The sequence below is a fragment of the Lepidothrix coronata genome, unplaced genomic scaffold (assembly GCF_001604755.1).
Source record: "Lepidothrix coronata isolate B3197 unplaced genomic scaffold, Lepidothrix_coronata-1.0 Scaffold176, whole genome shotgun sequence".
In the NCBI taxonomy this organism is placed as follows: Eukaryota; Metazoa; Chordata; class Aves; order Passeriformes; family Pipridae; genus Lepidothrix; species Lepidothrix coronata.
The window spans coordinates 573,195-600,984 of record NW_016690356.1 but is presented as its reverse complement, the minus strand read 5'-3'; the positions used below and the strand labels follow the sequence as shown (position 1 = coordinate 600,984).

Sequence of the window (27,790 nt, the reverse complement as noted above, 5' to 3'; positions counted from 1 at the left end):
CCACACTCCCTCTGATAATCCCTTTTGCTTTTGTGAGCAGACAGTTCTCTTCGGGGCAGCAGTTCTTGGTGTGGGACTTCTGTCTAAACGCTGTGCAGCACATTAGTTTCTCTTCTCTTCCAGCAATTAAGAAGCATTTTCTTTTCTGGGTTCTTTTGCTCTGGTTTTAGCTGGGCTGTATCAACAGCTGATGCTAATTTGCAAAACTCTCCTGACTTCAGTGAAAATAGGAAGATATTTTCCATACAGTATCAAGAAAGATGCATGTAGAAAGTGGGTATTAAATGTAAATCAGTCTAAGTACCATGGAAGCTAACAGAATAACTGAATTTTACAGCAGCTTTTTTTGCCTTTTTTATTCTTTTTGGTGGCCAGCAGGACCATGTGCTCCAGTTAGTAAGTCTTTCCTGCCACGGTTTTGTTTTAAACGCACTCTGTGTTGTGGCAGATTATCTGAGTCTCGTTGGCATTTCCACCCATCCATTTTCTCCTTCTGAAACACCTCTGAGCGTACAAATACAGCCCCATCAGCGTGCCTGGAATCTCCTGGGAGGGAGGAAGTTGCTGGTTGGCTCGGATGAAAGTGTGTTGGGTTTTGGATTTCACGATTGGAGTTAAAAACGGGATTCTGGGAAGAAATGACGGGCTCTGATGATAAATGGCTTTTCAGAAAGGCACGTTCCTGTCGAGAGGCTGAACCTCTTCTGTGCCTCCTTCCTCCACCCCCAGGCCCCTAAAGGCTCAGGCACAAATAAATTTAGACGAGTCTGACACAGATTTGGGCAAATAAACTTTGCTGAAATAAATACACGGGCTAGAACTGCTCAGAAAAAATGGTTTTCATGTTTAAAGACAACTGGGCAAGGGCTTGCAAGTGGTACCTTCAGAAATACAGATTTTAATTAGATCCCTAATTCTCTACTGCACAGTAGCAGAAATATTGGAATATATATTAAGAAGTTTAGAACTGGGTTTATAATTAAGCCTTAATTAAGCATTAGGATGTATTCTGTCCTGTCTGGGGTGGGAGGGTGAAGGACATGCATGGTTGGGCCTCTGAGGTGTCAATCTTCTGTGCCCTGGCTATCAGAAAAAGGAGGAGCTGAGGGATGGAGGGGCATAAAATTACCAAATGGCTAAAAATAGAGGGAAAGGAGCTGGGTTTGGGAGCCACCAGCCAATATCCTGTAGCTGGGGCAGAAGCAGAAGGGGTGTAAATAACAGAGATCACTAAAAAGCACCAAGGGAAAAATAGGTGCATCATGATATTACAGGACAAAACAAGAGCTATGTGGAGCTTTAAAGAAATGTAAATTAAACTGAGTTCTGTGCAGGCCAGGAGGGAGGAGAAGGGGACACAGCTTGGGGAGGAGAGGACGAGCAGAGGCGGCTGCAGAGCAGCAACAATGGACAGCCAGTTTATGGTAAACCAATAAAACCTACTTATGTCTGAATCTGAAATTAGACTCCGAAAAATACGGTCTCAAGGCACCTGCTAAAGTGCTTAGCATTACTGGAATCTTAATAAATGACTCATGCTGTCAGAATCTGATCCTGACATCAACTCTCCGGGCTGTGTTTCTTCAGCTCTGGGGGGCAGGGAAGGGGAAGGCTGCAAAGGAGAAAAGACTCAGGGATGGAAACTGGGTTGTTTGAAGCCCCCCTAAGAGATCTTGGTGATTTTTGTATTGTCACCTCAAACCCAGAGCAAAATGAGACTCGAGCAGGAGAATTATGGAGCACCAGAAGAAACAGGAATTGCTCTTTGCCTTGGGAATCTTTACCTGATGCTGCTGGAGGTTGTTTTGTAGAGGGTGTGTGGTTTCCTTCCAAACCCAAAGGATTTTTTAGAGGGAAGAACAAGCAGATGAGAGTTACTAGCACAGAATAGAGGTGATCTTTGGTAGCACTGAGGGGGAGATGAATTCCTCACTCCTGCTCTTGGCTCTGACACAAACTGTTCCTTTGCTTTGGGATAATCCTTTAACTCTGTTGCTTTGAGGGTGGTAAAAACCTGCCCTCTCCATAGAGGTGTGTGGCAAATTCCATGTGTGTTAATTATTTTAATCTCCTATAAATCTAAGTGTTAAACAGAAGGATTAATTATTAGTTTCCTCTCTGGCAGTGAATTGCAAACCTCACAGGGACTTTTATTTCAAGAACTTGAGTGACAGTCCTGTGAAAACTGCCCCAGAACTTGGAAAATTCGGCCACGCCAAGCAAATGGAGGGGAAAGACATGGCAAGGGCTCAGCTCTGGGGTTACAAATGTGCTGTGTGGGGCATTTTTTTAATTCACTCTTGTTGATTTGGCCGGGATTCAGGGAAAGTTGAGATTTTATCCAGCTTCTCAGTGAAGGCCTGTGCACACTGCAGAGCTCTGCACACAAAAGCCAGACTCTGCTGCAAGAAGAAATGCTTATTTTCCTGGTGTAGAGCAGATCCAGGGCCAGGGAGGAACCACTCCTCATGTTTAAGAGAAAATCACAGCCTGTGGCCACAGTTCTTGCTGCATTTTAGAGCAACTTATTTGTCATGGCTTTAAAAACCAGCTTCTCCTCGTGGGTTTTAAAATGCATAACTTCAGCTTTTCCTTCCTGGTTGTTTTTCTTTTTTTTCCTTCCCCCTTTTTTGCACGTGTTGGTGTTACTGGATACTTGAGCTTTCAGGCATTTTGCTCTCTTGGAAGATTAATGGCAGGGATATAAGGCTGTTGGGCTTTGCAAACAGGAGTGAATGTGCCTGAATGGGGAGGGGAGGGATCTCTGAGAGATTAAAACTGAAGATTTCTAAGACTGACAAAAATATCTGTAATCATTTATATTTTTTATATATATATATTTGCTTAATATATAATATATAACCAAATATAGAATTATAATATATAATTATAAAATGTACAGATATAAATATCTGTAATAACTTTTAGCTTATATTTTTATATATCCTTGATTAATATATATGTTTTATATATATATATATTTGCTTAATTACTACTGCAGTCCACTGATTTCAGCTTTACTTCTGAAGAAGGAGGAAGGGCACAAGAAACAGTTTCATTATCCATCTAGATAAGAGGAGGTACAAAATGCTCAAAGAGTAACAGAAAATAACAAAACCTTTCAGAACGTGGGGTGGGTTTTTTGTCTTTCGCAATCCAGGATCTTACAAATTAAACACGGTTAAAAAAAGCAACCACAGAACAAACCCAACCAAAAAAAAACCAAACCCCAACGACAGCAACAAACCCCAAACAACCAGAAAAAAAAAAAAAACAATCGGGCCTGGAAATCAAATTCATGTTGTGCAACGTGATATTCTATTTACTCCTCACTCTTTTTCAGGGGATTGTTTAAAAAAATAAAGCCTTGGTGTTTCTGTCCTTCCTTTTTTCCCTCCTCTGTTTTTGCTATTAAATGTCACTGCTGCCCTTTGCTCTTTGAGGCAGTCAGAGCAGCATTTTCATGTGTTAAACTCTCCTAGTAAATGGCTTGTTACAACATGTAAGGATGGATCAGTCCTAAAGGTGGTTTTCTGGTTGGTTCTCGTGGCCACCTTGCAGTGGAGAGACACTTTTAAGACGTAAGTGTCCCACCAAAAGCAATGGTGCTGCTTTTGGGAAGAACCAACACTGAATTTTTGGCCAGAGAATATTGATAATTTGAAAAGAAGCCCTGTTAAATAGTATGGAATAATGAATTTATTGAGTCAGTTGTCCAGGGAGATCTGCTCCACACAGGCTGGTTCAGAGAGAGGGAAGAGGGAGGAACAATTTAACATCCCAGTGGAAATTTTGGTGCTTAGATTCTGCTGATTTTCATGAAGCCAAGCCATGCTGAGCTCTTGGGTGGTTTGGGGAGTAGTTCAGCCTTGAAGATCATCTTGTGCTTCAGACCAGGCCCAAGAAGGGCCAGAAGCTGTTTGTGCCATTGTTTATGATCAGATTACTCTGCACATGTTGGTGAGACCTGAATTTGGGGCACCCCTGAGGGCTTTAGCAGAGCACAGTGTTTGCTCCTCTAATCTCCTGTCCCATCTCAGCCACACCAGCTGTTTGTTGCTTTGGAGAAAATATTCCTTGAGGGTTGAGGAAAATATTCCTTGAGGGTTGAGGAAAATACTCCTTGAGGGTTGAGGAAAATATTCCTTGAGGGTTGAGGAAAATACTCCTTGAGGGTTGAGGAAAATATTCCTTGAGGGTTGGGGCAGGACAGCAGGAAGAAACAGAACTGCCCTGCTCCTCTAGCCACGTTCTTCCCCAGATGTTGTTTTGTCCCAAGTCCCTTCATGAGGAGCAGGAGAGATTTCACAACCATAAAAACACAATTAGCCCCCGGGGCTTTGGGGAAATCTGGTTTCTTGTACCTTATCTCCTTATTGAGGGGAGAGGGGAGAAGGGGAGGTTGTATTTGAAAATAAAACATATGGCTGTGTCATTTTAAAAAGTCTTTTTAGATAAGATTGTAGAGAATTCCATTTCTTTCTGCCTCAGGGACAGCATTCATGCCAGAGCCCTGGGATGAGGGGAAGTGCACTTTCCCCTCCTGCTCACTGGGAAACTGGTTGTTATAGAGAGTTTCTTCTATCCTGGGAAATGTAGGGAGAGACCACTCCTTGCAAATAATCCCCAAGTCAAACATATTTTGTGTGAGTTCAACCCAAATCTGTCAGTGCTGCTGTGACAACCGTGTGCTGATGGTGACTGGGACCAGGAATAATATTTGTTGCCGTTGTGTCTCCTCTGGGATATTTGGAATAATCTCTCTGAGTCTTTTCTTTTCTCCTTTTTCCTCTCTTACATCCAAGACCTCCTGCCAGGCAGGCAAAGAAGTTTGAGAAGAGAACAGAGAATCAGTCCTGGTTTGCTCCTTGTTTCAGCCTCCTCCCTTTTTGTTAAATTTAGTGGGTTTTCTCACACTCTCATACATATTTTTTAAAAAATTTCCCAACCTGATTAATTTTGAGGTCACATAACTCCAGTCTTGGCCCCACTGAAATCAATACCCAAATTCCCACCTTCCATAGAAGTTCAGCTCTAGACACTGGTGCTTTCCCTGTGAGTATTCCACCTGGGAAGAGCAGTTTTTGGCTTTCCTGTCTTTTTTGGCTTTTTGCCTTCCTCAGTGTCGTAGCAGTGTTTACAAGAGGTGTGTGTGATACCAAGCTCTGCCAGAGAAGCTTTTGGGAAAACTCTCTTAGGGCAGCCAAGCCTAGAGCAGCCTCTTGGAATAATTGTTTGTGTGTTTTGGTTTGGGTTTGTTTTGGTTTGTTTTGGTTTTTGGCTTGGCTGCCAACACAAAGAACCAAGGGAAATAATTCCCAGTGAAAATTTCATTTTTCGTGATTTTTTTTTTACTCATTCTTTGACAAATTAAAACACAGAAGTATTTCATTTTACCAAAGCCCTCAAGTGTTTCATTTGGGTCATTAAGAAAAGCAAGGGAAATGAAGGGTTAGACTTCAAAGGAAGTGCCTGGGGGCAGTTCTTGTTCATTCAGGGTGGAGGAGACCCTGCTCCAGCTCTTTGCTCTGCTGGAGAGGAGCTGAACACACTCTTCTTGCTTCCCAGGAAGGTTTTTCCTAGGAAGAGGCTACTCAGGGGTGAGGATAGGATTAGATGAAAAATGAGCTGTTATTTGCTTTCAAGCTGCAGTTTGGGAAATGAAACTGGAAGCCTTGTTTGTTTGTGATGTTCCTGAACTTTATGTAGATAAAGTAGATAACTTGGAAGGAAAGGTGTGTGTGTCACTCTGGATGATTTTGTCCCGTTGAAAATTCATGTGTCCATGTTTAAAAGTTTTGTTTTATTATCACAGGCTTTAAGATGTAACACCTTTACATTCACAGTAGGAGTTGTTGAGAGCTGGGCAAACACCCTGTTTGTCAGGACACACATCAGTGTTTAAAAATACCACTAAATCAATGTATTCTTGCTTGCTTTTGTCCCTGCCTCCAAATTAGTCATAAAATTAGTAAATCCAGAGCAAGGCTGTTATGTGGTGAGATACTGGGAAGGGATCCTTCCCTGGCAGGGTGGGGAGGCCCTGGCACAGGTTGCCCAGAGAAGCTGTGGCTGCCCCTGGATCCCTGGAAGTGTCCAAGGCCAGGTTGGATGAACTTGGAGCAATCTGGGATAGAGGAAGGTGTCCCTGCCCACGGCAGGGGGTGGGATGAGATGATCTTTAATGCCCTTCCAACCCAAACCAGTCTGTGATTCCATGATTTTCCAGTTTTTGGAGGTACCCTGAAGGCTGGGCCCGGATCCCTCCTGGTGCCGGCGACCGGCACCTCTCGGGATCGCGTCGGGGTCAAACCAACGCGTTTTAATCCCGGGCTAAATCCTCCCATCCCTGTTTTGCTGCAGATCCCTGGATGGCAGGCTCCAAGTATCCCACAGGAAAGGCCTCCCCCATGTGATCTACTGCCGGCTGTGGCGCTGGCCGGACCTGCACAGCCACCATGAGCTGCGGGCCATGGAGATGTGCGAGTACGCCTTCAACATGAAGAAGGATGAAGTCTGTGTCAACCCCTACCATTACCAAAGAGTGGAAACCCCAGGTACTGCCAGATCCATGCCCAATCCTCCTCTTCTCCCTCCCGGCACGAGGGATTTCTAAGTGTGTTTCTACGTTGCATTTATTATTGATGATAATCTCTTTGCTGGAGGCGGTGGAATAATTTATGAATCTGCACCCAGGGGGGAAAATATCACTTGGAGTGGATGAAATCCAGTGGCAGGTTGTGTTGTTGCCAGGTTCCTCCTGTGGCTTTGTGTGCACAGAAACCACTCACACACGCAGTGGGAACTGTGGTGGTGTTCTGCGTGTCCCTAATTGTTGGTGTGAAATTAAGGATAAACTTCCTGTGAAGAGAATCTAAGAACAGCTCCCAGCGCAACTAAACTTCCTGTTCTGGAGTCTCCTCCTGCCTCTGAGAGAGGCTTTGAGGTGGAGCTGCAGCTCCTTGTGTCAGCACAAGTCTGCAGAGCCAGTGGGGATGTTCGTGCTGATCCCACCTTGCTGCTCCATTTGATGTGAAACATTCCTTTTCAATCATGTGCTATAACTTCTCTTAAATGGCTTTGCAAGAAGACCTGTTTCTTTGCCCGAGAAGGGGCAGAGAGTCCAGGTGTAGTTCTAAGTATCCCACCCCCAGCTGGGATGTGTCAGGAATAAAAAACACCTTTACCTGCTCTTATTCCAGAAGGAAGCACCAAATTGGGTCCCTCCATTGGCAACTCTGTGTTCCATGTACTTTAAGGGTGTAACTCCAAACTGGTTTCTCTCATTTTCCAGTGTTTCAGTCACTCTGTTTTAAAGCTGTTGTGTTTTTCCCTCCCCTGGTGCAGTGTTGCCCCCGGTGCTGGTGCCCCGGCACACGGAGATTCCGGCCGAATTCCCGCCGTTAGACGACTACAGCCACTCCATCCCAGAGAACACTAACTTCCCAGCAGGTATCGAGCCCCAGAGCAACTACATTCCAGGTACCATATCCCTTCCATACAGCCAGCACAGGGAAAGGGTCACATTGCACAGGGAATCATGGGTATTCCCAGCTGGAGGACTGGGAAGTCTTTCTTCCCATCGTTACTCCCAACCTGGACAAAAAGAGGTGCAAGTGTAAATGTCCTTAAACTCACCTCTTCCCTTCACTTGTACCTCCTGAGTTTATTGTGAAATCCAAAGCTTGAACGTGCCCTCAGCAGGTTTAGATTGAAATGAAATCCAGTTGGTTTAATTTGAGTCAAACTCTCTAAATTTCTGATGGAGTCGAGCTCTTCTATTTCTGTATCTCTCTCACAAGCAATTTACACTTTATTTGCATGGACAAACTCTGCAGCTGCACTCCAGGAGAGGAAAAATATGTGGACAGAAAACTGTGTCTCGATGGCTTCAAGTTTTAGGGGCTGGAAATCCAGATTTTTTTTGTTTCCCCCCCTCCTGTGTTATTCACAAACATGAACATCATCCTGGTTGGGTTGGCTCCTCCCTTCAGCAGCTTGAGGAAGAAAAGTAATAAAAAGGAATTTTGTCTCCTTGTGAATAACACAGTAAATGGTTTTGGTGTCTAAAATCCCAACTTTTCATGCAGTGGCACTGACAGTCTGATCAATTTATTCTTTAGAAACCCCTCCTCCAGGATATTTGAGTGAGGATGGAGAAACCAGTGACCACCAGATGAATCCCAGCATGGATGCAGGTAAGTCACCTTCTGCCTTTTGCTGCAGCTTTCTGGGTCATATCAGAGACCCTCTAAAAGTTTTTCTTTGGGCAGTGAGGATTTGAGGTGGTTTGAGGAGTATTATCCCAGTAGGAGTGTAAATGTAGCCTGAAATCTCATCTAGAGCAAGGGCTGTGTGTTTGAGAGCTGAAAGGCACAATATGTTCCTTCTTCTCTCCAAATTCCACCATCAGATTCTACCAAGCAGGAGCCTGAAACAGTAAAGACACACCCAAGGATGACAATTTGTCTTGTGTTTTGTGTCCATGTGCAGGAAGATTGTGCCCTGTTCTGCAGAGGCATTTTTCTGGCCATTTGTATAAATAATGAAGAAATAGATAACAAAGAAATAAATAAGATAAATTTCAATAATAAAGGTAAATTGAGATAATAAAGAAATCTGAACTTAAATGTCCAGTTTACCTATATTTCAAAGGACCACAAACAGATTTGGTTTTAAAGGGGTTTATCATTTCAACACCAAGAAAGTTGAATGGCTGGGTTCTCTCATCGCCAAGAAAACAAAGTAACCAGGTTTAGGATGGACCAAATTTAAATGGTTGAGGATAAAATTCTGCCAGCTCTTTGGTCAGATCTGTACAACCTGATCCAATACTCCACAGTCCCAAACCCAGTCAGATTTGGGGATATAAAGTGTTGTGTTTCCTGCTGTTATGAGTATGTTTTGTGCCTGGCAATGCAGAACCAAACTCTTCAGTGTCCAGCTCACTGGGTTTGTCTGGAGCTGTCAGGATGATCCCTGAAATTTTCCTGGCTGCCAGTGAAAGTAAAACATCCCAACTCCACGCTCAGTTTGCAAAATTAATGGGTTAAGCTTCAGTGGAGATGTAGCAAGTTGATCTAAGTAATAAGTTTGGAAGCTCATGTAAGGATTAATAAACATCAGAGAAGCTGCTGGTGTCAAAAAGGAGACTGGAGTGAGAAGTGGGTTATCCCTGCAACAAGCCTGGGCAGCACTGAGGATCCTGGGTGAGCGTTTTCCCTTGTGCAGATGCCACACCAATAATTATCCTGTCTTGATTTTCAGGTTCTCCAAACTTATCACCCAACCCCATGTCTCCAGCACACAATAATCTGGGTAAGCATGTGAGCTTGGGAACTGGGTGTAATTACAGTCAGGAGAGCGACATTTTAATGGTGGCATTTCGTGAGGTTGGGCACTTCTGATGAGGTTGTGGGCACTGCTGTGTTCCTTTCCACTAATCCTCTTTGCTGTGATAACAGTGGTTCGTAGTAACTGTATAGGAAATGAAGAAATCTGAACTTACATCAGATAAAAAGCCCAAGAAATGTTGGCAGATAAATACCAGAAAGAATGAGGGAAGGACTGCAGCAAACCCTCCCTTGTTTGATTACGTGACTTTGCAAGAATATATGTCCTTTTCTGTCTGTTTTGCTGCTGGGTTTGTTTTCTTATATTTTTAAAAGGCGCAGGTTGAGTTGTTAAATTTTGTCTCCCGGAAAGTTACTCGGTAAATTTGGAGTGCTTAGTGGTCTCTTTTATAACATTCCAATGGTTTTAAACTGACAGGAGGGGCAGGTTTGGATTAGATTTTGGGAAGGAATCGTTCCCTGGGAGGGTGGGGAGGCCCTGGCACAGGTTGCCCAGAGAAGCTGTGGCTGCCCCATCCCTGGGAGTGTCCAAGGTCAGGTTGGAGCAACCTGGGATAGTGGGAGGTGTCCCTGCCCATGGCAAGGGGTGGAATTGGATGAGCTTTAAGGTCCCTTCCAACCCAAACCATTCCAGGATTCTATTCCCTACCTTTAATGTGCTGCTGCTGCCCTTTACTTTCATACCTCCAGACTGAAGGTCTGATCTCCATCAGGCTGAGCTCTCACCCTGTTGGAATTGCTCTCCATGGTGTGCCATAAAAAGCCCTCTCAGCTCTGCCTGGCTGCAGGATCAGCTCTCCAACTGTTCATTATCCAGCAGACAGAGGCCACTTGAGATTACTCTTGAACAACCAGGGCCATAAAGTTTACATATGCTTTTAATCCTGGCACGGAGGACTTTGACACTGCTCCAAAATTTGTCACTCATTGGCTGACTTGTGGATATCTTGGGGCTGTTGAGGAGGGGATTTCTTTTTCCTTCTTCTTTTTTTCCCCTTTTTTCCCCTTTTTTTTTCTTTTTTTTCTTTTTTTTTTTTTAAAAACATTGCCATGGTGCCACAAAAATTTTATTTCTTTACCTGTTACAGCCCAAGAAGAGAATAAATGGCTGAGTAACCTTTATTTCCTTTTTTTGCTGGAATCTATTATGCTCCAGGGTGCTGCCTGGGAGCTGATGAGATTTTATAGCAAAAAAAAAAAATTTCAACCTAAAAATAAAAAGCCAATTACGTGTAAAAAAAACCAACCTGGCAAGTTGACTGTGGCATCTGCCTTAGAAAAGAGTTTCTAGGAAAGAGGCCCCAATCCATAACAGGGACACTGGTTATTAACACATGTCAGATGTCTCATGTGCTGTCTGGTGACAAAAAATAAGTAGAAGCAGGTGAAGCTGGTTAACCACAAGGAATCTCTTTGTAGTCTAAGGAGCAGACAGCAGAAAAGCACTTTAACTCCCCAGCATTAAAAGATACCTTTCAATTTTGCAAGCCAAATATTTATTGCTCTCAGACAAGAGCTTCCCTGAGTGAAGAACTCATGGCTTTTAATTTTATTGTCAGGTTTTGCCTGTAAGGAAGCTAGAAAATAGTAACTAAATGAAATGGCACAGAGATGAGCAACACTCCAAACTGTGCCAGGGCAAAATTGGCATCAGCTGCCCCTTGGGGATGGTTTATCTACAATAAGGAGCTGCTACAGCAGGTGAAGTGAACACAGACCTTCAGCCTGATGGTTCCTGCAGGCCAGGAAGGGCTCTGAGCTGCAGCACTCCTGCCTTTGCTGTGCTCTGGAATTCCATGGATCAGAACACTCCACTGTCTGGGGCTGGCCTTTGATCTAACCAGGCTTTCCCTGGGTGTTTGTGAAGAAAATGGGACAGAAATTTAAAACCCACAGCAGAGTGTGCAGGGAGGGAGTTTCTCACCCAGTGGAGGGTGGGGGATGTTCACGGCTTTGCCACAAAGAAAATGATGTCCCATAAAGGGTTGATTTGTTTGTTTGAGCAGAACGACCTGGAGCTTTTAAGACACTTTACTTTGTGTAAACTGAACTTTGCACTTAAATCCCATGGCCATATTCCAGAGAATTACAGGGGCAATAAACTGGCAAGAGGCAGAGGGAGTGGGACACCAGAAGCAGGGTGAGTTTGGGCTGCAGGGGATGGATTCCAGCACGAAGCTGGAATTTGGGATTGAAGGAACTCGGGGAGTTTCATCTTTCCACTCACAGCCACAAAAGTGTTGCAAGGTAACACACTGGGAGCTTTTTTTCCCTCCTTTCAGCTGTGTGTTGGATTTGGGAGCGTTCTGGTGTGAGTCCAAAGTTACAGCTGTCACATTTTCAGTTGTCAAACATAAGCTTTCAACGGGAGCTGCAGATATCCAGGGATCTCTTCCCTGTTCCCGAAACACGGGCCGGGGAAAATACGGAAAACAATCGAAATGAAAGGAGAGTTGCCACCATTCTGTGGACATTGGGAATGAAGTCAGGGAGTTGAGGCTGGCTGAGGGCCAGCCCTGTGGTCCATGGATATTGTTGTTTGGAGGGAGGCAGCCCCTTGGAGCACAGGAAATCCATTGTCAGGGTTTGCTCCGCGCAAGACTTGACGCAAAAGCTGTGAGAGAAACGAGCACATGCCCCACGGTCACATCCAGCAGTCACACAGACCTCGGGAACACTGTGTTGAAACTCCCTTTCCCAGAGGAAAGCCAGCCCTCCCCTGAGCACAGGGGGAAGGGAGCACGCACATCTATTCATCCCTTCGTTCCTGAGGAGGGAATTAGGATTAATGCCCTTGGAAAACATCTCTCCGCAGCTTCTCAGTATCAAACACATCCACTGAAACGAGGAAAACAACTTGTCTTGGGCTCAGAGCACATTAAAAAGAGAGCAAAGCAGCCAGGAGATTGTTTCCCTCCAGAGTGAACAGGCAGGACTTTCATCTTGCAGGAAAGATGCAGAATGGGAACATCCCAGGGGACACTTCAGACAGCAGAGCTGGGCCAGTCAAGGCTGGGATTGTATGAGGATGATTCAGGCAGGATTTGCCTGGTTTTCATGTCTCCTGTTGTAGTTGATTGTGTGCCCCCTCAGGGTTCTTTGGCTTTAGCAGAGCTCCAATCTTTCCCTTTTCCCCAAGCAGTAAAGCCATAAATTGAAAATGAATATTTAGGGCAGCTCTAACACAAGAGGAAACTCGCCCATCCCAAGGCAGCTTAAGCTGAAGTTTAAAACTACAAATCACAGGAGAAAGCAGCATCATTAAAAGCTTGGTTGCTGCTTTTAGAGGCAAGTTGTTCTCCAAGCCAGGATTTGTTGGTTTGTGTCTTTCCTCAAGCTGCAAATAGGCCGGAAATCAAATTTCTGTCCCTCCTTCAGTGGGGAATCCACAGTTCCCTGGAGCCCCAGCCAAGAGGAGGTGGTTCCTGAAGGGAAGGACCACGAAACCATGGAGAGCAATAAAGGTTTTGGTGGTTTTATAACTTGGATAGTACCAATCTGAGGGTGTTGCTTTGGGATCAGCAGAAGTTGATTTGATTTTTCTGGAGCTGAGCAGCCTTTCAATTAGAGGCACTTGCTGTGGAGTCAGAGCACAGTCATGTGGAACACAATCTGTTTTCTTAAGTGGGTGGACCCACCTTAGGGGACTGATTAGTGCTGGTGATTGCTGTGCCTCTCCCCAAAACTGCTGGAGAAACGTGCCTGGTGTGGCAGTTCCCAGTGGGAAAACCATCCAGGAGGAAAAGGCAGAGACTTGTGTGATTCCTGGATGTGTTCAGTACCTGTGCAGACGAGGACAGGGACTTGCCTTTAAGCTATAAAATTGTTGAAAATGTGAGGAAATGGCAGGGAAAAGAAGCTGGGAATGAGTAGAAGCTCCAAAATTCCTGGCCTTGGAAGATTGCTGAGGATTACAGAGTTCCCCAGATGCACTTTTCTTCAATTCCTTATGGCAGTCAGCAAAGCTGGTAACAAAGCAGAAACCAAAGGGTTTTCCCTGGTTATCGGTGACTTTGGGAACTCATACAGTGCAGTGACAGAGAGGAAAGCAGGATCTTTGGGCTGGAACCAGACTGCTCCAACCTATGCCTAAAGGTTATGGAGCAACAGCAGGTACCAGCTGAGAAAAGACTCCCAAACCTGTGCAGAGACTCGGTGTGAGAGGAGGCTGGGATGGGAAAAACCTGCCTTGGATTGTCTGGGAGCTGATCTCTTAAGCCCCAGATTGGTGTGAGTGGTGCAGGAGCAGCAGATGGGAAAGCCTCTGGAAAAAGCTGGGCTTTGCTGCTCCCTGTTAACTCCTTGGCCAGATGGGAAGCTGCTCTGTGCTGCCTCTCAGCACCACTTGAATGGATGGGAATGAAGTGATAACTTGGGGGGAGGACTGGAGGGAATTCTTCTCTTGCACTGGATGTGGGGAATAGCACTTAGGAATTACCTTAGTCTGCTTTTCACTTCCCCTGCTCAGCAGTCTTGGCTCACAGCAGGACTGGGCACCTTCTAGAGCTGCTTTTCCAAGAAATTTGACTTGAGCCTTCCTCTGCTGGAATTTCCTCGGCTTCACTGGGAGCAGTTAAATCATTCCATGGCATTTGACTGTCCCACCTTGCTGGGGTGTGAAGTGTTGTCCTCCTGAAAATGCCTCACTCTGCTCATCAACTTGGGTCCCTTTGCTTTGGTCCAAGGGCTGAGTGAAACCAGAACCCCAATGAATGAGATGTGCCATCATCTTACTGGGGAATGGATTTGCTTTGGCTGCTTTGAGATCAAGAGCACTGAGATTTTTATTTTATAATTTAATTCTAATTTTCTATTTCATTTAATTCTCATTTTTAAGTCACTTTAATGCCAGTGTTACACACAATTTGGGGCATATTTCAGACAGCTCTACTGGTTTCATCAGTGCCAGAGTCAGTCAGAGGGAAAGCTGGGCTTGCTGGCTGTGCGTGCACAGATTTAGGGTTCGGAGACCTGTGCTGTTGAGAGCAGGTTTGTGCTCTGCTCTTTCCAAGTTTTTCTATTCCTTCTTTTTCTCTCCTTTTGGGCTGCCTAAAAGTGATCCCACATTCCCCTTTCCTAGTAAAGCTAAGTTTATTTTTTGAATTTTCCCCAGTCTGGAGGTGCTGCAGTGCCACCCCCCTTGCCAAGTGACCAACCCTTGGCTGTTTGTGATCCTTCCACGGGCCAAAAGCTCGAGGGGGGGGTGACGTCACCTTTTGGCTGCAGCCCATTAAAACCCATCAAGTAATTAAAGTTGGGTTAAAGTGAGCCTGAGGAACGAAGCAGGACAACATCTCCCCCAATCCCTGTTTTTCCATCCCCTCCTGAGGGCCTGGCAGTCACTTGGGTTTGTGTTTCCTGCAGACCTGCAGCCCGTCACCTACTGCGAGCCGGCCTTCTGGTGCTCCATCTCCTACTACGAGCTCAACCAGAGGGTGGGAGAGACTTTCCACGCCTCCCAGCCCTCCATGACCGTGGATGGATTCACTGACCCGTCGAATTCCGAGCGTTTCTGCCTGGGTTTGCTCTCCAACGTGAACAGGAACGCCGCCGTGGAGCTCACGAGGCGACACATCGGTAATTCCCGCCGCCTTCCCGAGGTGGAGGGGGGAGACCTGCACGTGGATCCCTTCGATTAGCTAATTGGCACGAAGCTGGGAAGATTTGGAACACTGGTGTTGGAAAATCCATGGAGCTTTAGGAGGCTGGTCTTCCATAAGGCAACACTAGTTGTGGTTTTTTCATCTAATAGTCATAAAAAACCACGCCCAAGGAACATTAAAATTGGTGCATGGAATAGAGACAGAATTCCTGGGTACTTAGGTGGATGTCAGGGATAGGGATAACTGTGTGTATTCCTTTTCCCTCCTGCACTATTTGATTTTCTGACTGACCTTTTATAAACAGAGACTTAGTTCCTCGGTTGTCATCTCAATTTCCACTTTTCCTGCTTATCCTGCAGGGTGACATTCAATTTGTTTTCAGTTAAACTTGGGCTAAATAGAATATCCCAAATTCGTGCAATTTTACTAAAAGGCCAAATTTCTTTTTCTTTGCTGTTTCCTCCTGACTTCTATCAAAACTGAACCTGATTTTTGTCCTAATTTTGCTCCCCTTTCCTGAGCAACAGGAGAATCCTCCCCCTTGTGCAGGAGGATCTTTCCACACTTGTTTCAAGTATGATTTCTAGCACTAAAAACAACCACCAAAAACCCACCAAGATTCTGAAATCAGGTTTTAAATCCAGATGTTAAATCAGGCTCCTTATGCTCTGTGGAAGGATGAAAGCAAGATATTGAACTAGGAGTGTAAGACCGCAGCAAATGTTTATTTGAGCAGCCAAAGTGGATTCCTGCCCTTTGTTTCTTTATTAACTGAGATTTTAATGATTTGTGAAAACACCTACAGGAGATGTGTGTTTGTCCTTGTAAAAAACATCATCTCAAACAACAGGCAGTGAGTTGAAAATGTTGTATAATTTATTACCAAATCACTAAATAAGCAACCAAGCTTATTTGTCCAGCTGGGATGACTTTGAGAAAGGGGCTGAAAACCACGTGTTGACTGATAGAACCTCAGCATGGAAAATATCAGGGTGTGTTTGGAGGGAGCTCTGGGCAGGTGGGGAATGTCTGGGACTGGCAGGGGGGGCTGGAGTTGAAATTCTGGCTTTATAAATTGGTTCCTGCCTCCCTCAGCTCTCCTCACTCACGGATCAATTCATTGGCGCGTCCACCGGGGTGGATTTTCCATCACCCATCGTGGGGGTGCTCCAGAGCTGCCTCATGCTGAGGGTTCCTAAGTCTCTGCCAGCTCTTGGAGCAGGTTTTGGAGGTGATTTCTGTCTCATCTGATGGTCCCCTGTGCCCTGTGTTTCCCAGGAAGAGGAGTCAGGCTCTACTACATCGGCGGGGAGGTGTTTGCCGAGTGCCTCAGTGACAGTGCCATCTTCGTGCAGTCCCCCAACTGCAACCAGCGCTACGGCTGGCACCCTGCCACTGTCTGCAAGATCCCCCCAGGTAAGGGATGGCCCCCACCTGCTGCAGGATCTCCCCAGGGAAGGGATGGCCCCCACCTTCTCCAAGATCCCCCTAGGGAAGGATTGTCCCCCACAGCTCCGCCTTCTATAGGATCCCCTCAGGTAAGGGGTGTCCCCCACAGCTTCACCTTCTGCAGGATCCCTCCAGGGAAGGGATGTCCCCAAAGCTCCACCTTCTGCAGGATATCCCCAGGTAAGGGATGGCCCCACAGCTCCACCTTCTGCAGGATATCTCCAGGGAAGGGGTGTCCCCACAGCTCCACCTTCCCCAAGATTCCCCCAGGGAAGGGATGGCCCCAAAGCTCCACCTTCTGCAGGATATCTGCAGGGAAGGGATGGCCAGGATATCTCCAGGGAAGGGGTGTCCCCACAGCTCCACCTTCCCCAAGATCCCCCCAGGGAAGGGATGGCCCCAAAGCTCCACCTTCTGCAGGATATCTGCAGTGAAGGGATGGCCAGGATATCCCCAGGGAAGGGGTGTCCCCACAGCTCCACCTTCTGCAGGTTTCCCCCGGGGAAGGGGTGTTCCCCACAGCTCCACCTCCTGTAGGATCCCTTCAGGGAAGGATTGTCCCCCACAGCTCCACCTTGCCCAAGATCCCCTCTGGGAAGGATTGTCCCCCACAGCTCCACTTTCTGCAGATTATTTAGCTGGGCTTACCAAAGCTGATTTTTTACAGTTAAAAGTGTATATATATTTAAAAAAAAAAAAAGGACTTCTTTGTTCAGAAATATTTGACTAAAGATTGCTGTTCTTTTGAGAGGAGACCCACACGCTGCAGGCTCTGGCCCCTCTGAATGGGTTTCCTTTCTCAGATGTTTGGGAAGCAGCTGCCAGTGTTGCAAACATGACTTAATTCTCCAGCCACATCACAAGAGTCCACCCTGGCTGGAGTCAACATCTGCAGGCCCAACCCGCCCCCATTTCCTCTCTCCATCCAGCTGAGGAGCATTTTTTGGCCACCAGCTCTCCCCACTTTCACCACAGTCCTTGGCTGCCTTCTCAGCTCATCCTCGAATCTCTGCTGAGTTCGAAGCGGTTTCTTCACTCCCTCGTTGCCAAGATCGAGTCATTCCCGATCCTCCTCGTGGAGAGACCCATTCCCAGCCTCTGCTGAGCTCTGGGCAGCCTGGCACTGGGATCCTCACCAAAACTGGTGCTCTTTCTCTGTGCCCTGGTGCTCTCACCCTTCCAACCTCTGCTTTGCTTCCCCTCAAACCCCTGCCAGGCTCCTGCCCCCTGGGCTGTGCTTTTGCAGGGCCCAGCAGTGGTTCCTGCAGCTGCCTGGGGTCACACTTTGCTCCACACAGCTCGACCCAAAGCTGATGGCAAGGTGAGAGCAGCCCCAGAGAGGAGGCTCACGAGGGATTTTTAGAAAAGTACAATTCATCCCAGTGCAAAAGGTTGTTTTTCAGCCTTGGCCCATGTGTAATCCCACATGAGCAGCAGCTGTGTGCCAAGTTTGGGAGTTTAACTTGTTTGTGGTTAGCTGGGAGAAAGGAAGAGCAGCAGCACTTTTTTTCAAGAGTGATGCATTTATTAATTTATTTAAACTACGAAGGATGTGATTTTTTATTTCACCTTTATCCCCTAAGGGCAGTCAAATAAGCTGTTTCCAGTCTTTTAGCTGGGACTAAACACTGGGGAGAAGAGCTCCAGTTTTAAAAGGAAAGTCTTTGGCACCTGCTGGTGAAATGGCAGAGAGGATTTGAGCAGGAGCAGCTCTGCCACCAGCCCCACCAGCCTTTTGAACCCTCAGAGCTGCTTCCTGCCTTGGCAGGATGGTTTCACTTCAGAACTTCTCCATCCTACTGACAGACCCCATGGAAATCCAGCCCCAGGGAGCTCCTGATTTTATCCTGTGCATTCCTCCCCCTCAGGCCCTGCAGTGATCACTGTGATCAAACCTTACAGTCACAGCTGGGCTTTCAACCACAACGTGAGGGAAAACTGTACAGGAGAGACAAGGAGGTTCCACAGGAGGACCCAGGTCTGGTCTCACCCATCACAACCTGCTGTGTGGGCACCAGCATCCAGCATTCCCTGTCCTTGTCCTGCTCCCTTTCCAGCAGATGAGCTGTGAAAGTGTGTCACCCTCCATCCCTTCCTCTGAAACGCTGTGTTTGAACAACCTGGGTGTGGCACCACGTGCTCTGAGGTGGTGGCAGAGCAGCTCTGAGGTAGTGGCAGAGCAGCCTGGAGCTCCTTGCCACCCTGGGGAGGGGATGGGTTCGGGAAGGGATGGGGGGAAGGGATGGGGTCAGGAAGGGATGGATTTCTCACTCTCATTACACTGATGCCTGGTCCTTGTCCTGTTCTCCTCTCACAGGGTGCAACTTGAAGATCTTCAACAACCAGGAATTTGCTGCTCTGCTGGCTCAGTCAGTGAACCAGGGCTTCGAGGCCGTGTACCAGCTGACCAGGATGTGCACCATCAGGATGAGCTTCGTCAAGGGCTGGGGAGCAGAGTACAGGTCAGGCTTTGGGAGGAAACTTGGCTCTGTGTGTGTCTGTGCTTGCCTTCCACTCCTGTAATTCCCAGCCTAGGAGGGTCCTGCAAAGCCCTTATTCCCATTTGAAGGGTGGGAATCAGCCCACTGTCCGGGTTGTAGCTGCTGGGAGTTGATCTCACCTCTTGTTTTTCCCATCCTATTTGTGCCAAACACACCTCGTGGGGTGCACCTGGAGCACCACAAGTGTCTGGTACAAACCAGGAGCTTTACCTGAAGCACAGCAGATAAATCCAAGTGGGCCAGGGAGGGGACTCCTACAGGTTTTTTTTCTTAAAATTTGATGTTTCTTTGATGGTTTGAGTGTGTTAGGATTAAGACAGGACCAGAGAATCATAGAATCATGGAATGGTTTGGGTGGGAAAGGACCTTAAAGCTCATCCAGTTCCACCCCCTGCCATGGGCAGGGACACCTTCCACCAGCCCAAGTTGCTCCAAGTTCTTCCAACCTGGCCTTGGACACTTCCAGGGATCCAGGGGCAGCCACAGCTTCTCTGGGCAACCCGTGCCAGGGCCTCCCCAGCCTCACAGGGAACAATTCCTTCTCAATATCCCATCTATCCCTGCCCTCTGGCCATGGGAAGCCATTCCCTGTGTCCTGTCCCTCCAGGCCCTTGTGGAAGTACATCCAATGTGGGTGTGGGTGCTTCCTACAGGTTGGGTTTAATGCTTCTTTTACCAGGGACTGATGGGATTAAACCAAAGCAGATGATTGGCTTGAAAATTTCTGTTTGAAAGAACTGTTTGAGCTGCTGCAAAATTACAGTTAAATCTCCTGCTCCTTTCCTTAGGGCTTGTCACAGGGCAAGGGCTTAAATGTGGGAGAAACAGGATCCCTGTTTTTCCCAGTGAAAACTGAAGATAAATAAGGAGGTGCATTGGGCCTGATGTTTGGGATGGGTGATGTGGTTACTCTGAGCACACAGGGCCAGAAGGGATGGTGTGGGCAACAGAGTATTCCATGGCTTGGGCTGCTGCCACCCCTCTGAGACAGGGAGCAAACACCCAAAGGAGTGAAGTCAGGGTTTGATGGGACAAGCAGGGGAGACGGAATTCCTTGGAAAATGAACGTTGTTTTATGAGAGAGAAAGCTGGTGAGGATTTAAGCCAAAAGTGATCTGGAAAGATTGCCTGTGTCTCCTTTGATTTGAAAGTCTGGGGGAGTCCCTGCCTTGCTGAGGCCGTGTCCTGCTGCTCCCCATGGCCCGTGGTGGGCAGGGAGATGCCCCGGGATCAGCCCCGGGATCAGCCTCAGGATCAGCCCCGGGATCAGCCCGGGATCAGCCGGAGCCTGAGCCCGGCACGTTCCGCTCCCACTTTCTCATTTCTCCAGATGTTTGGAGTCCATTTTGTTTTGAAATGGTCCTGCCTGGGGGTGAGGGCTGGCTCTGAGCCAGGGCAGGGAATGAGATCCAGCTGAGCTCCGTCACTTACGGAAAGTTGGGATCTCGCTGGGGACGGGAGGCCCCGAGCCCTGCGCTCCCCCCGGAGCTGCTCCCGCCTTTCCCTGCCTCCAGATCCTCCCTCTGGCTGCCTTTGCCAGAGCACGGGTGGGTGCTGAGCTGGCTCAGGCATGGAGGTGTTCCTGAGGGAGCAGCATCCAGGACTCTGTTCCCTGGTTCCTGGTTCAGCCTTCCCAGCAGTCTGGTGGGGGGTGTTCAGACTCGTGTGTGCCAGGGATTTGGGGGAGGGAAGAGGGGAGAAGCCAATTCCATGAGCAGCCTGGGATACAGAGGTTCAGTGGGAGCCCAGTGGAGGAAGCTGAAGGCACAGAGAGCTTTGAGGGTTTGCCTTTCCAAAAGGCTGGAGCCAATGTGGTGTTCCCTTGGTGGGAGGACAGGATGAAGTTTAGTGGGAGAGACTTGGAGAGGGCAGGAGTGTGAGGTTTTGTTGGGAGCTGTTGGGAACAGTTGTTGGACTGCTCGGTGCCAGGCTGGGATCAGGCAGCAAGGGGAGTGCTCAGGGTGAAGGGAGACGGTTTTCCTGGGATCTGAGAGCTTTGTGTGCTTCCCGGGAGTTGGCAGAGCCAGGGGTGCTCTGCTCCCCCTTCCTGCTGCCCAAACAGCCCACGAGACACCCCTGGACAAACCATTCCCCAGGGAATCACTGCAGGGCTCCAGCCAGGCCCAGACACCCACGATGGAGGGGGAGCAGAGAGGGCAGGGATGGAGGGGGAGCACAAGGGACAGGGATGGAGGGGGGGGAGCACAAGGGACAGGGATGGAGGGGGGGGAGCACAGGGACAGGGATGGAGGGGGAGCACAGGGATAGGGATGCAGGGGGAGCACAGAGAGCCGGATGGTGGTGGGAGCTCAGGGCAGCCCCCCGAGCTCAGGGTCCCCCTTTCACCAGCCATTTCTCCCTGGGCCCCACGGGCTCTGAGTTCTCCCTCCCACCACCAGATTCCAAGGACAGCTTCTGTGGGAAAGGAGGGTGTAAAACAAGGCTGTTTCTCTTGTTTCTCCCTCCTCCACAGCAGCTGTCCCTGCCTCTCTGCCTGCAACAAGACTTGGGCTGTGCCTGGGCAGAGGGGGGAGAGCCCCTTGCCCTGTGCCTTGGCCTTTCTTCCCTTCCTGTCCTCCCCATCTCTTCCTGCTTTACCATCTGGGGACACTCCATGGGGTCTGCCATGGGATAACAGAGAGGAGAGCAGGACAGGGCCATGCACAGGGAGTCTGGGCACACCCAGGGCTGTGGGGAGGAGTCTGAAGGGCTCAGGGTGATCTCCCTCCAGCACTTCCACACTCTGCTAAAACCCAAAGATCTGGTAAAAAGGGAATGTCCTTGTCTTGGACACAGGGAAACTGAACCTGTTTGGTGAACACTCCCCTCACTGTCCCGTTAAGAAGGGTCTGGAAAATCAAACTGAAGGATTTTGCTGAGATGAACACCTTCCTTTCCCTTCAGGGAACCACCTGCCTGCTCCCAGGAATCTGAGCAGTGGACAGGTTCCATAGAGAGTTGCTCCTGTGGGATCATAACAAACATAAAGGGACAAGGTGGGTTTCTAAAAGAAGTGAGAGCAGCACAGGCCAGGAGCTGTTCCAGAGCAGAGCCCTCCCCTGGGCCCCGTGCAGGACTAAGCGGGAAGGAACATTCAGGAGCTGTAAAACCTTCCCCATGTGTCAGGTTCTGTCAGTCATTTGTGTCCTTGTGTCCTGTGTCCCCTGGCAGGAGGCAGACAGTGACCAGCACTCCCTGCTGGATCGAGCTGCACCTCAACGGCCCCTTGCAGTGGCTGGACAAGGTCCTCACCCAGATGGGCTCCCCCAGCATCCGCTGCTCCAGTGTCTCCTAAGGAAACTCCTCCTGGGGGGAACAAAGACTCCGGAAAACCCGTAGCAAAAAACATAGTCAAACAAATTCCCAGTTATTCAAGTTGATAAAGAAAAAAACAATCTGCTCTTTAAAAAAAAAAAAAAAAGAGAAAAAAGGTGGGTTTTCTTCGTTTTGTTGTTTTTTTAAACACCCTGTTTAAGCCACTTCCACTGAAACCGTCGGCACTTTGGTTGGGATGCTCCCGTTGCGGTTGGAATTTGGAGCTGGAGTTTATCCTGATAAAGGACTGGATAGTGCTGTGCCTCCCCCTCTGTGTGAGCACACAGGAGCCACCACAGCTCCGAGGAAACTTTCCCTCTGCCTCACACAACTCCAGGCCGTGTCCCGCTGTGGGATGACTCCTGCTCTGGGATGACTCCTGCTCCTGCGTTCCCACGTCATCCACCTGATCCACACCTGGAATTGCAGCAGCAGGGAGGAGAGGAAGCATTTAAAGCACCCAAAGGAACACATTCCTCCAGTGATGTTCCTAAAAGGAAGGCATTTCCCACACTGCCCCCGAGGAGGCAGAGCCTTGGGATGCAGCCGAGGCCTCGGGGGTCAGACTGGATTGACAGGAAGCAAAAAGCCAAATTTAAGGCTCTTCCTGATGTTGCTGCAGCGACTTTTGACTGGAGCTGCTCCCAGATGGACAGTGGTCTGTGGGGAGCTCTGGAGTGGTTAAACCTTTGTCTGTTTGCATTAACTCCAGCAAGTTTGTGTTGTTCTCTCACTCTGTTGGATGGTGTTGCCTCTCCTGAAGCCGGAGGGGCTCCGTGGGATCAGTGTCCAGGTGGGACAGGGCTGGCAGTGCCCAGGCTCTCACTGCCATGAGCAGAACACACCCCAGGGTGGGGCATCCCCTGGGACAGCCTGGACAGCTCAGCCCAGCCCCTCTGCTGACAACTGATTCCAGCTGATGGAAATGCTCCGAGATGTGTTTTTGCCTGGAGAACTGGGGAGAGTGTGTATTTACTTGTATTATAAAATGTTCATTTTAAACATACATGCTCCAGACTGTTTAATATTTTTTTTTCCCTGCAGCAACTGTCATGGCAAACAACTTCCACAACTGGAAAAAAAAACCAAACCCTTAGCACTTGTTTTTATGGTTCACATTTGCCAAATAAGTCTCCTGACTTTGTCAGTGCTGTCCAGCTCTGTGTTTCTTTGTACCTGCAGTGAATATCTTACACATTTGTGCCAAAATGTTCGAGGGGGAGGGGAGAAAGTGAGAATCAGTTTCCTATGGAAATCTTTTTTTTCTTGTTTTTTTTTTTTTAATTATTATTTTCTATATGGAAGACAAACCCAGCAGCTGGATGTGGCTGTGGGAAGGACTGTCTAGGCTGGGCTTTGGGCTGGTTTGTGTCGAGGCTTTAATCCTGCAAACTGAGCTCCCAGGTGTGAACACGGGCAGGGCTGAAGTGCCCTGATCCCAGGGGGAGCTGCTTGGAATCACATCCCAGGAGTTTCCATGGACCTGCTTTCCCAGTGTCCTTGTTCCTGGGAGGCCTCTGTGTCAACCTCAGCTCCTGGTTTGTCAAACTCCACCACCTTTGGCCAGAGGGTCTGAGACCCTCAGAGGGCACCGGGACAGGCCGGGGGTCACTGCTGCTCCTGGAAATGGGACCTTTTAGAGAGTTTTCTTCCAGAAACAAGGAATTCCCTTTTTTAAATATCTGAAATTGAAGTTCTGAGGAAGATTCTGGGTGGTGGATGTGCTCCTGATGATGCAGCACCTGGGAATATCCTCTTGCAGAGTTCTGACCGGAGCTTTCCCTGTGCAGCACAACCTGGACCAGCACTGGAGGCTTTCTGAGGTGTTTAACTGGTTTAGTCTTTGCAATGTGTCTGATGTGACTGGGGCAGGAAAAGCAGCTGCATAAAACAGGATTTTCTAGCCACTTACACAGTAGGTTTGTGTCTCACTGTGGTTTGATTCAGCCTTTATGTTCACATACAGGTTTCTAACCTGGTTGCAAACAAAAATTTGTCCTGCATTTTGTGGAAATGTTTGACTTTTGGCTGTTTAGGGAGAGAGGGGAAATGTCTGCTCTGTAAAATGGCCCCCGCTCTCTGAGTGTCTTATTTGCTTATTTTAGTGACAAATTGTTGTTGTCCTCAGAATCCTGGAGGAGGTTGGACTCTGGTGCCTTGTGCTTTAACAACAAAAATGGCACCTGAAATTCCAGAGTCAGGGATTACAGGTGACAGCGTGTGCAGCAGCCCAGCCTGACCCAGAGGCCACGAGTGGGAATAAATCCCAGTTTTAATATGAATTTTGCACAGAGAGTCACCTCCTCAGCCAGCCTGCACTGCCAGCAGGGACCAGATCTGTATCTCCTTGCTAAGGGATAATTAATTGCTGGCTGTTATTAATTGAGGCCTTTTGAAAACCAGGGTGATGCATAAAAACTTTGGTTAATCTCCCCTCATCATCCCTTAAGTAAAATGACTTCCAGTGGAAAATGTGAGCTGGGCCAGCAGTGCAGTGAGATAAACCAGAGATTATCTCCACTAAAGTATTAATTTCCTGCCCTTTGTTTGCTTCTCACTAATTCATAAAAGCTTTGTGGGTGCCAGAGTTACCTTGGGAAGTGCAGTGGAGGGTCCTGAGCTGTGGGCAAACGCAGGGATAGGGCTGGATGTGATCCCAGGGATGTTGTGGCTGCTCTGCCTTTGCTGTCGTGGTTCAGTGGTTGTATGGATAAAAACTGAGTTCCCATTCCTGCAGACACCAAGGACAGGGAGCAGGAACTGGGCTGGGATTGCTGGAGGCAGTGGGGCCCTGGGGGCACAGGTGGCTTTGCTGGGGGTTGATTTTTCCTGGAACTTCACTGGTGTGTAGCACACAGGGATGTGCCCAGCCCTGCCCTGGCTCAGATTCCAGCTCCAGCCTGGAATACCCTCTCCTTTCCTGGCAGTCTTGGCTATTCCACCAGGATTTCACACATTTTTGTTACTGGCAGAGTCAGTGGCAGGAACTTTGACCCTTTCCTGGGTGTGGCTGCAAAGGGCCTGGTGCTGGAAGGTGCCACTGATGGCCTTCTGCCATTCCAGGACTGGGCTGGTTTATTTTTCCTGTCAATGTATGGAATTGCAGTTTGCATTTTGTGTTAAGCTTGTCTTAGAAGTAATCCAGGGCTGTCCATTTGATTTAATCTCCGGGAATCAGTGTGCACATGTACAAAGATGGAGAAATCCAATCCAACTCATTTCCCCGGGGCTCTGCCTCCGCGTGCCAGGAAAAGGCTGAGTTACTTTGAGTTCCTCCCAGTTTCCTCTCCCCTCATGGATCAGTGGAGTTGAACCTGCCCAGGACTCCTTTGCAGGGTGAAGGATATTCAGGACTCATCTCAAGCAGTGAGTGTTGGTGTCTGTGCCTTGTGCTGCTTCCTAACTGGAAAAGCACAGGGGGGAAGGACACGGTTCAGTGAAGGACTTCAGCCGTGTCACAGAACATCCAGGTTTTTCCTGGTTCTCTGAGGTACTGGATAGGTGGGAGGATGGAATTCCCCAGATATGCTAAGCTAGGATGAGGAACAGTCCCTCTGGAGTCCTGGAGGAGCGGTGTGGTCGAGCTCACTCTTGTTTGTACCACGTACGTGCTTTTGTATTTATGTTTTCTTTCTTGAGTATTCAGATGAATCAAATATTTAATTTTTAACAGCAAGGGCAGTTAAGGACTCGGAGTATTAACTATTCCATCTGTTCCTTCCTGATGATTGCTGGGAATGAGGAGTGTGTGGTGTGAGGTCAGAGCTGGGCACAACCCCTGTGAGTGAAGCCCCGGGCCCGCTGTGCTCCAGCCCCACACGGGGCTCCCTCAGGGGCCTTTTCCCAAAGCTCTCCAGGCTTTAAAAGGACAAAACCTGTCACTCCAGAACTGGTCGGTTCATCTTCTGCTCCCTCCAGCACTGGGGAGCCCACCCAGTGTCCCTGGGGGGTCACATCCAGCTCATTCCCGCCGGAGCTGCGCCCTGGGATGGATCCCTCCGAGCATGTTTGTGTTAGTGTTAGAATTCCTGATGTACCTCCCTGCCTCCTCCCGCTTTGCCCTGGCATTACTCACTGTTTGTTACTCCAGGCCTGTCCCATGTACTCCCTCCCCTTCCCATGTTGCAACTGTAAGGTCTGTTTTTGACATTTTAATAAACTTTGATTTGAAAACTGAGGCTCGTGAGCGAATGGGGGTGTGGTAAGAATGTATCCGAGGGCACAGGCTGAGTTTGGAGTTTGGAAACCTCAGGGAATTCGGAGACAGCAGCACCTCTAGGTTTGTGTAATGGAGGTTGTAAGGCACAGGAGACCTCAGTGACAGGTAAGACCCCCATTCTTGTCATGGTTTTGTTCTTCAAGAATTTAAAGCCAGATATAAAAAATTAATTAAAACCCTGCAACTAGTTCTTGTAACTAACAGGATCCAAAGGGGAGCAGCACCAGAGCTCTGTGCTCCAAGGATTTATGGTCCAAGTGCTGGAAAGGTCAGAGGTAGCTGAACATTCCCTCCCTGCCCTGTGTTCAAACTGCTGCTGGACTTCCACCTTCGGGCTGGGAATTGGGGATTCCCATTCTCAGCTCAGGGAATTGGGGATCCTCGTTCTCAGCTCAGGGAATTGGGGATTCCCATTCTCAGCTCAGGGAATTGGGGATCCTCGTTCTCAGCTCAGGGAATTGGGGATCCTCGTTCTCAGCTCAGGGAATTATGGATCTCTATTCTCAGCTGAGGGAATTGGGGAGCTCTGTTCTCAGCTCAGGAGCTGCAGGGCAGCATTCCCTTGTCATTCCCTGCTCAGTCCCATGTCCTGTCAGGAGCAGATCCTAAATTCTGGTGCCTCCCTGCCTCAGGACTGCAGTGCTGTGCTGCACACACGTGCTCAGCCAGGAAATCCTGAAGAAAAGCCTCGAGGAGCAGAGATTCCACCCCCTCCTCCCTGAGCAGCCGCTCCATGGCCGTGCTCTGTTCCTGGTGGAAAAGTGTCCCTGCCTGGAGCTCCCGGGCTGTATTTTTGGCTGTTATTCTCTGCTAAACAGGTTCCTGCAGCCTGTGGTCTCTGCAGGGATGATCCTGCCCCTCCATCCCCTCCTGGAGGCAGGATTCCAAGAGCCTGTGGATGGAGGGGGGGCAGGTCAGGTGCCATCCCGGGGGACGGTGACACATCCCTGGCATCCTGCTGGGCATTGTGCAGAGCCCGGGAAGGAGCCAAGGCACACGGTGATCCGTGAACTCCTCGTGGCTCTCCGAGGGTTTCACTGGAATTCACTTTTTTCTGGGCTGTTTTTCCTGACAGGATTTACGAGAACACTTTTTCCACTCGCTTTTCCAAGGATGTGGTAAGAAAGGGTCTCGGCCAGGCCTTGTGCTGGGGCTGCCAAAACTCCACGAGAGAGGCAGCAAATCCGTGCTCAGCTGGGGCTTCTGCTGCTGCTCACCTGCAGGGACCCTGCATTCCAGCATCCCAGGCTTCCCAGCTGCTCTGGAAATGGGCAGAACAGGTTTAAATGAGCAAAGGACGGGTTTAATAAAGAATTAAAAGTCTCAAAACCTCACCAAAAAAAAAAAAAA

General features: G+C 48.4%; 1 protein-coding gene across 4 annotated transcripts in view; it reads left to right on the top strand.

The window, feature by feature from the left end:
- Positions 1-26,398, top strand: part of SMAD3 (SMAD family member 3) — a 69,646-nt gene extending 43,248 nt beyond the window's left edge. For 2 of the 4 annotated variants that reach the window (XM_017830285.1, XM_017830283.1), the window contains 8 exons: positions 6,364-6,557; positions 7,348-7,482; positions 8,124-8,198; positions 9,268-9,318; positions 14,718-14,930; positions 16,235-16,372; positions 18,723-18,867; positions 22,078-22,201. In XM_017830285.1, coding sequence (XP_017685774.1) covers positions 6,473-6,557; positions 7,348-7,482; positions 8,124-8,198; positions 9,268-9,318; positions 14,718-14,930; positions 16,235-16,372; positions 18,723-18,867; positions 22,078-22,201 — 966 coding nt within the window. In that variant the 5' untranslated portion in view covers positions 6,364-6,472. Of the gene's footprint in view, positions 1-6,363; positions 6,558-7,347; positions 7,483-8,123; positions 8,199-9,267; positions 9,319-14,717; positions 14,931-16,234; positions 16,373-18,722; positions 18,868-22,077 lie in introns of all 4 variants that reach the window. The other 2 variants (XM_017830282.1, XM_017830281.1) reach the window with 2 other exon arrangements.
- Positions 26,399-27,790: the final 1,392 nt, after the last annotated feature.